At 34.4% G+C, this 9,516-nt stretch overlaps 1 protein-coding gene across 2 annotated transcripts; it reads left to right on the top strand.

Moving 5' to 3' along the window:
- The first annotated feature begins 3,677 nt into the window (after positions 1 to 3,677).
- Positions 3,678 to 9,511, top strand: LOC123005820 (DNA-binding protein D-ETS-4). Of its 2 annotated transcripts, none has more exons than XM_044399807.1 (5): positions 3,678 to 3,926; positions 5,863 to 6,814; positions 7,275 to 7,429; positions 7,979 to 8,102; positions 8,550 to 9,511. In XM_044399807.1, exons 1-5 carry the CDS (start codon positions 3,891 to 3,893, stop codon positions 8,891 to 8,893), a joined length of 1,611 nt encoding a protein of 536 aa, XP_044255742.1. In that variant the 5' UTR covers positions 3,678 to 3,890; the 3' UTR covers positions 8,894 to 9,511. The 2 variants fall into 2 exon arrangements, with proteins under 2 accessions (XP_044255742.1, XP_044255743.1); XM_044399808.1 differs by lacking the exon at positions 3,678 to 3,926 and adding an exon at positions 4,979 to 5,078.
- The last annotated feature ends 5 nt before the right edge of the window (positions 9,512 to 9,516 follow it).

Genomic DNA, 9,516 nt, shown 5'->3' with positions numbered 1-9,516 from the left:
TTTTTTGCAAATGTGGAAAATGGAAAACTGATGTTAGTAAAAATAAGCTCAATTAACTAAGCACTAATATCAAAATAAATGATACATTGCAAACGTTTGATAATTTGCGATTTGATTGTGAAATAAGATTGCGAAACAAAGATGTGATCTCTGCAATTTTTACACGTGGAGTGATAAGTTTGGTCACAAAGCGTGAACTTTATGATTTCCAATACCATATCTTAAAACAATTTGAAATAATAAAAGGGATAAGATTTATTATTTCTATCTGACTCATGCATTTTGCTTTACATAACATGATAGTAAGATACCGAAAGACCCTGAAGATACAACAGAAATTAATTATTACAGACCTTCGCAACGAAAAAATGTACCCTATATAAAGACTAGTGCTAATTCTCATACCGTGTTAAGGCAGTCCAGTTCCTTGTCTAATGACATTTAAAAATTTGTGTAATTTTTACGGATAATAAATTTTTATCCATTATGCATTTAGTACCACACAGCGCCATCAACAGCTTTCTTTTCACCATGTCGAGCATATTGCATTAGCTTTCTCATTACTTTTTACAAGTTTGACGTCACATCACAATACCTAATTCATACCACATGTTGCTTACGAGCATCAATTCATAGTTTTTTATTTGCACTGCTACATATTTACTAACGTCATGATAATTGCCGTGATAATTATCAAATGACGACGGTTTAAATTTTATTAAAAGTCACGTTTTTATTTTCTATTCAAATTAATACATTGTCAAGATGAATTATTGAATTCTTATACGGCTGGTAGTTACTGTTAAGTAAATACCACAATAAATTTCAACAATCAAAATGCGGAACTGGATCGGTTTTTAAATAAATCAGTGCGTGATTAATTGGAATCGCATTTTACTACATATTTTTATTTGCGTAGTACGTGCATAAACAATTAACATAATGACATAATAGGGCATTCCAAGACACAAACAATAGTTTTAATTAGATTCAGAAACAATAGTCATTGGTAAAACCAACATTACAGATGCATCTTGGACATGTTGGGAAATTAAATACACAGCAGGTAATGTGAATTTCCACAAGGAATCGAAAAAGTACCACATTATTATCACCATAAGAAATTATTTAACTTTGGTGGTCAAAGTACAAAAATATCTGCTAAAATCTGTGATAACTTTGTTTAGTCTTTTTTTTTTTTGGTTTGATTATTTGAAATGTGCAATTATTGTATTGGAAAAATATCTCGGCTGATAACCAATCACATTCAGAGAATTTGGCTACCAATCACAAATGGTTGGCATTTCCGTGCCCTTGACTTGTATTCGAGTTTTTTTCGATTTGAGTTCCATATCGTTGTAAATGGTTCACACTTCCTTCTAACAGCTAATTATACCTGTACCAATTATAAATTTATTGTGATGTTATTGTCTTTGATATTTTTTTGTTTGCTGGGTGTGAAATAAGTTGCTTATTTGATCGTTGTAGCTATGGCATAATCAAAGAAAACGAAGGTTTGTTTTGTTCAACACCATAATTTGGAATTTAAATAATTTAATACTGTTTGTTTTTTATTCTACTAAATAATTAAATGAATCTATGGTTTGTTTGATTTTTTACACTTTAAAGTAATCCTTTTACGCTTTATCATAGTAATGCTGCAGAAAATTTACCTAGGTATGAGAAAACGAGTAAACTAAATTAATTTTTCAGGCAATCCATTTTTTTGCACACAACAACATTTAGGCATAGTTTGTTTTGAACAACTAGAAATATGTAATACAATTTTGTTTCAGCGGATTAATATAAATTACTTACCTAATATTTACTATAACGCATATTAGAAAAAATCTAAAATAAATTATACATACACAATTTTTTAATGGCAAACGCTGATTTTTCTAATTACGTTATTGTGGTCTTATACATTTTTGAATGTATGACTTTAAGTTATTTCTTTACATTATTTTCTTAATTTCTTATGTTTTTGTAATTTTAATTACATTTTCGAAAGTTGCTTTGCGACACTTTAAAAAAATTTACAAGTTTAAAAAGAATGTAAAATATTTAGTAATAGTAGGTATGGACCAAAACAAAACATGGCCGCATATACAGGGTGTGTCAGAACTCGCGCCCAGTGAAAAATTTCAAGTAGATTAGATACCAGGAACATGGAAAAAATATTTAAAAAATTCTATTTCTCAAAAAATTTTGACATTTATTTTTCAACATTTGACATTTTTTTATGTCTATTTAATAATACTGATGATCTTGTATATGTTTTTTTATAATTATTTAGTAAAGGTACAAAAATTTTGCCAATAAAAGCCACAAATAACCTTAAACAGAGTTACAATTTAGGATACAGCTTCCTTGTTTCCACTTCTAATAGCCGTAGCAAAAAAACTTGGAAAATTATTTTTCCAACAGAAATAAATACAGTCAAATTTAAACTCTTATAACTTCGAAATTTTAATAGATAATTTTTTATAACATTTTTTCCATGTTTCTGGTGTCCTATTTTATATGGCATTTTGCTCTGGGGCGCGAGTTCTGGCGCACCCTGTATAGGTATAGATCTATAATCTATCCAAAGCAGAAATTTTGCAAACATAATTTTTATTACATAGATTATTTTATATTACTTTTAAAAAATATCTTATAGTAATAGAATTTTGAAGTTGCGAGTAAATCGTCGTGTATCAATCGTCATTTACTCATATTTTGCTATATAAAAATTTACCTTTAAAATGTTATTAAAAACATTTGAATAACTTTAATCTTTAAGCTTTAAATTTTTAGCAAGCGTTTGTTTCACTTAGTATAATGTTTTTTTTTAATTCTGATTTATTAGGAATTTCGATGAACTCCGAATATTTTAATAATTTAACTTTAAAATTTTGCGAACTGATTAGCTTAGGTTTAATCTTTAAAATGTGTTAATAAGAAGTACTATTTTTAAATTTACCTACGGTAAATTTATGAAATTAATATTTTTTATTCAATGAAAATCCAGTCACTCAATGTATGTCACAAGAACTGTTAGATACAACAAAAATGTCTAATACCTTTGTGTTGTATATTTGCTCGTTTATAAGAATAGATTTATTACTCATTCCTAAATTTTTTCTTTTGATCTGTTCTAGATACAATATACCTTGCTACAATTATTAAAGTTTGCAACAGCAGTAAAATTAAATCATGCATAAAATTGAACGAATCACAATCTAAAACCTCTGATTTTATGTCTCTATATTAGTGAGCTTTTATGATTTTTTCTATTCACATAAGTTACAAAGAAATTAATAAAATCTTGTGTATTAATTTGGTGTAATAAATTAGCTGATGGAAACTTTTAATCGATGATATTTATATTACCTCCAGTTTTTTCCTGAATAACAACAAATTAGTCCACGTTTTTGGAATATTTGATATTTAATTAAATTTTAGTTATAGGCAATGGTCACAAAAGTCAGATCGAAAGAATTTTTAAATAATTCAATATGTTTAATTAGGTAATAAAGTCACAAAAGTCAGGTTGAAAGAATTTCCAAATGAGCAACCACCGAAAGGGCAAACCGCAACCACAATCTATGCAGCCACATAACAATTATCTCAGACATGATAATAGCTAAGGGAGCTAGTCAAGTTGCTTACACACTTAAATCTTTCATTTGTTTCTTGGAGGAGAGAAGCAAAGTAGGCCGTGAAGAGCACTGCCAACATTGAGTCGATAGCAATCGTAGAGTACGGTACGTTTCGCGCTTGCTTCACTTTTTTGACTCTACTGTTAAAAAATTTCGCTGAAACGTTTTTTTTTAAATAAAATCTGGATCTTGTCGATGGATACAAACTTTGTTTAAACATTTGTGCAATTTGTGCTAAACAATATGGTTCTATTACGGAAAACTGACATGAAAGACACGGTAAGTGGATTTTTACGCTTTAGAGTTAAGTCGCTTATCACACGAAGAAGCCCCAGAGGTCGAATTGAGTAAAAATTATCAACGGATTCCTCGGCTACAATGATAATTATTATTCTGTTGCTATGTATTTAAGATTTTCACGGCGCTATCGCGGGTAAATAATGTGCGAATTAATGGGGGTTTTCCCTAATGGTCTCTTCCGTTTTGCTACGCATCAGTTGGTCACTTTTGACCAAATTTCGGCCCAATATTCACACGTGAAGGTTACAAACAATGGAATATTCCAACATTTTGTTAATTTTTCTAACACTCGTTTAAAATGTAAATTGCTTAGCAGAACCATAAATACCACTAGTTATACCGCCGAGAGATAATAGCCATATTTATTACTTCATGCAAATAATTTTTTTTTTTAATTGGAACAATAGATTACGTAACAGGTACCCACCGGTATCCTAAATCTTTCTATAAAAGTGATTCACCGAAAATTCCATTAATTGTGAAATTGAAAAAAGAAAAGTAAAATTCTTGGGGCCACTTTCTCCAAAGTGACTCATGTGCTTTGGTCACTAAAGACGAAGTCATGGTCGTTGACTGCGTCTAAACGGCGCAATTATCGATTTTAATAATGCATCTGGTACTATCGAACGGTTCTTCATCTCAAGGAGTGGCCTTTGCAATTTCCTGTCAATCCTGAGCGAATTCCAAAATGTTGCGAAATCTCACGATCACGTTCGGATTTGGAAAAACCGATACAACGTAACATTTCGGTTTTTCCCCGGAGAAAGTCTCATTAATGCATCCAAAATTTTCAATTCGCGGAAATTAAATTTGCGGTGATGTAATAAAAAACAAGCAATCAAATTTCCGAGTAACAAAGGTAGCAGATACGTCTAGCCGTGATCCCAAAAAGGATAAAAGAGTGACGTAGCACCTTCCTTGACAATGCAGTGAATCGAGGATATTTTGACCAAGGTGAACCAAAAGATAGAAAGAGAGGGAGCGTTTCAAATTTTTAGATGTTAGACTAAGAAGGAAGAATTAGTTGGGTTCGTGGTTCGGTTTTGTGCACATCTTGGGTGCGTTTGGTGCGTGAGGTGTGATTTTTTCCCAAAGGAGCTCACACGACGTGAACAATGAGGTGCCATTATGGTAATTTCAGATTTTGGCCTGTTTTGTTTGCCCGAAAGGAAGGCCATCTTTGTAATCCATTCATGTAGAACATTTGCAAATTTACCAAAAATATTCCACAAGAAATCATCAGTCTAGTCAGAGTCGTCACGCTCTTAAACCCTTAGAGTCATCGACATGTTAGCGTCTCTAGACAGTTTAAACAACATTTTTGTCAAAGTAACACCTTACTTGGGTATGTACCCAAAAATTATATTTCAAAGTTGTAACAGGTGCCTAAAAATTCGCTGTTTATTATTCCAGTGTTCATCAACAATAATTTTATGAAAATGTGGGCAACAATCTAAATTTAACTTGCTTGCGCATAAATATAAAGTAAAATAAACAATAGCAGATGGCTTTAACGTCAATGTAAGAAAAATTTCATGACTAAGAATAATTCATTTTGATCAAGAATCTTGGAACATTACGCAGTCGTGTATTTTTGTGGCGAGGTATTTTGTTTGTGGTCCTTGGTAATTTTCATAAAGAATCAGGATGTGACATTTTTACGATATTTATCGCAGATTTATTAATTAAAACGTAAAATTTGCGAGTTCAGTGATTCATATCCAATTAAGATGAGTAAAGACATCTAACTATGAGGAAATAGTATAATCGACCTCGACCAAACTAAACCTTAAGCATATAGTAGATAAAGAGAAGAGATCACCGGCCTCGGTAATTGTTAATGTCATATCTATTTTTGGGTACCGTTCGCCAATTAACCTGTGGGTGCGTGAATAAGTACGAATTGTTGTTTCAGATGCCACAAACCGTTCCTTCTGCCGGGTTCACCCCACCATGTGACTATACGAATTTCGCTGAAAGTTTCGATTTGTCCCTTCTCCCCGGTGGTGAACAAGTCGAGTTCACACAGTCGCCGCCACCGTCGGAAAAGCCCCAACCGAAAATCTACACCACGTTCTACCCTAACTCGCCTGAGAACGATTTTCGTCCAGATTTCCAGACTTTGTTAGTACCAGACGCCGAGAAACCCCAGACGAACGTTTTCCTGGAAGTACCACCAATCCTATCGCCGAATTCCTACCGCCAATCGAGCGAAGCTAACTTCTACCCCAGTTCGCCGGAGTTGTCTCTTTACACACCCTCCCCGAATTCCCTCTACTCCCAATCACCAGTCGATGATTTTTTCCAATACGTCAAAAAAGAAGCTTACCCGCCATCTCCGTACAATTACAGAGTCAAAGAGGAGAATTTCCTGTCCCCTTGTGGCTTTTCATCGCCGACCAGTCCTGCCACCAGCTACTCCAGTTTGTCGTCACCAGAACAAATAAACACTCAACAATCGGAGAACACCGACGTATTGGAGTTACTGGAAAACACCGTCTTGGATAAACAAATCAAGCAAGAGAGTACAGTCGATTTTGGTAACCTCTTGAGTACTTTCCAAGATTCAGAAAGCTTGAGACGTTTGCTGGAACACGACTTTAAAGAAGCCCAACCCCAGACGGTACCTTCCAAACCGAAAGATCATCAACTGTTGAGAGAAGTTTTGAGGGATACCAGCTTTCAGAAGAAATATAATATCAAACCGATCGATTTTGGATTTATCGGTGATATTAAAATGGAAGAACCGGATGAAAACGCTCAGAGAGACCTGATGAGGGAAAACATCGAGCCTGTTTTAAGTCTAGCGATCGAACAGATGAGGAAAGATGTAGATACGACATGTGCCGCGCTTGGTATATCTCCCGGTGAGTTTTCTTGCAATTAGTGACTCCACCCAAGCGAACAATAGTTTATTTATCACAACGAACTAGTGACCTTGCGATTACCACACCTAACATTCTAAAAGAAGTTCAGATGCTTGATAATTTGTATAAACGTAATGCATGACGTTGGGTTACTGTTGTGTGGGTGACTGTGGGATAGTAATTCCGTCTTACCACCCGAAGGTTACCATTGTTTTAAGGAGTGTCAAACCGGTCTAATTTGACAATTCGTGATTGAAAACTGTTAATCGTCATTTTTTCTATTTTCGACTCTTATTACATTCCATTCTATTTTTAATCATTCCTCTTATAAACAAGAGAAATCTAAATACCGTTTCCACAAGCTTTGATTTTTCTCACTTCGTGAAAGTAAATATTGATCTGAATGCATTTATTAGACGGTTTTTTGAACGTACTTGGCCTTAATTGAGTCGTTTTGCAGATCCCACGCAATGGAGCGCTGCAGATGTGTTGTCTTGGTTGCAGTGGACATCCAGACAGTTCGGTTTAACCGAACCGGTTCCAGATCACTGGGACATGAACGGCTCGAGTTTGGCCGCCTTGTCCGAGGAAGACTTTTCAAGACGCGCACCTCAGGTAGGTGCTTCTAATTTACGGTTTTACTTTCAGTGTTGAAAAATTCAGGTCGATTTAAGGTGAACATAACGGGTTTTGCGACGCGACAATTGGAATTTTTCAGTCAATAAGACGATTTTTGCGTAATTATGCCATTATCTTAGTCACAACAGTGTGGGAACTTAATGTGTCATTGAGTGACTTCACCTCTAATCTATTGCAATAATTAAAAATGTTGTACAAGAAGTCAAGCCATCCTGGGGCAATGTCAGCGGACGTCCTTTGCATCTAATAGGGGGCATACGAGGGGGGGCTTTGCTATTCACCGCCCGAGAGAAAGTCTTTCCAAAGTGACCTACTTAACCATGTAAAAAAACATGGAATGTGTTTTAATGGATGCTTGTACAATAATTACACTGTTATTAATTCGGCCGTTCTACCTGGCATCGTTATAAAGCCTGTTTACTCATTCGTATTCTTATTATTCTTACTAGCATTGACCTTTCGATCTTAGAATTTCAAGACGAGACTCGAATATTTTATTGACAATGTTTATTATTACTCTTTCAGGGAGGAATGATTCTTCATGCACAGCTTGAAATATGGAAAGCTGCATGTTCTGATGAAGATTTAAGTATGAAATGGCAGCCTGAAACTACTTCCAGTAATGCCTCAAGTGGAGACATGTCGGATGGTGAGTAGTTTTTTAAACAAGTTAGCAACTGATTGTTCGAGGTCAAAAGCGAGGCCACTAAGATTTTAACTCAAAACATTGAAACGGAATTTCCACTAAAACAAACTGAACCGAGCGAAAAATTCAAACATTTTACTTTTATAAATGTAACATCCTGCTACTAATCATTTTTTTGCAAGTTGGCATTCTCTCAAAAATTCGACAATGAGTTGGTCGAAAACTCGCTAAACAAGAATTCCGACTTAATGATCTAACCTAATAATAACATGAGATTTTTCCAAAAATGTCTTATCCAATAATCACTGCATCAACGCGTGACCCTTGCAAAGAATGTGAAAGGTTAAAAAAGGTCACGCACGTTTCTTGCCATATTTATCCTGAATTTGTAATAAAATCATATCGATTAAAAGCCGTCGCCCTTGAGTTAATCGTTCCTTTTACTTGCAGAAGACGACGACGAAGCGTCTTCGTCGCAGACAGATCCAAGTCGGCCTACGACCTCGCGATCGGGGGGTTCGCACATCCACTTGTGGCAGTTCTTGAAGGAACTGTTGGCTTCGCCACAAACTTACGGCTCTTGCATTCGGTGGTTGGATCGCACGAAGGGGATTTTCAAGATTGAGGATTCCGTCAAAGTGGCCAGGTTGTGGGGGAAGAGGAAGAATCGGCCAGCGATGAACTACGATAAGTTGAGCAGGTCGATAAGACAGTATTACAAAAAGGGAATTATGAAGAAAACAGAGCGGTCGCAAAGACTCGTCTACCAGTTTTGCCACCCTTACAACTTGTAGTTGTACATTATTTATTTATTTTTATTTTACTTAGGGGTTTACGTCGGGCTGGTGTGGGTTTTCGTTGGCGTTTTGAAGTTATCAAAATGCAAATGAATTTTTGGCCATTTCGTAGGGTATTACTACGAAATTTTTAAATTTGTAAATATTTATTCAAAGGAAGGTAATTTCCAAATATTTCGATATAATTTAAGTAAAATATTTGCCGATAAGTAGAAATTTTGTGGAGAGTTTACTGGTGTTCAATCTTTGTGACAGTTTGGTGCTCGAGCTTATGCTTTTGAGCTCATTAGTCACTTAAGGTTAACATTGGTCTTCCAAAATTTCGAAATTCGGTGATTTTGGTCCCATATATCTATGATATATTAAGTAAGTAAGTTCTATGAACACAATTATACTTTTTAAGATTTAATAAAATACTCATGGACATATCCAGATTCGCACACAGTGTACAGTAAGTGCTATAGCTGTGGCTAAGATAAATATAATACATGTTAATCTTAATTTATTGTTATTTGTTTAACAAATGTCTTTTATTGTATGTTATTTTTAGACGTTGATAGCTTTAAGCAGTTATTGCTTGTATAAATATATTTTTAATAAAATTTATTTCTATTACCAAA

The sequence above is a fragment of the Tribolium madens genome, unplaced genomic scaffold (assembly GCF_015345945.1).
Source record: "Tribolium madens isolate multiple individuals breed KSU strain unplaced genomic scaffold, Tmad_KSU_1.1 Scaffold_20;HRSCAF=117;Tcas5.2_LG4, whole genome shotgun sequence".
Taxonomy (NCBI): Eukaryota; Metazoa; Arthropoda; class Insecta; order Coleoptera; family Tenebrionidae; genus Tribolium; species Tribolium madens.
This window is presented reverse-complemented; position numbering and strand designations above follow the sequence as displayed.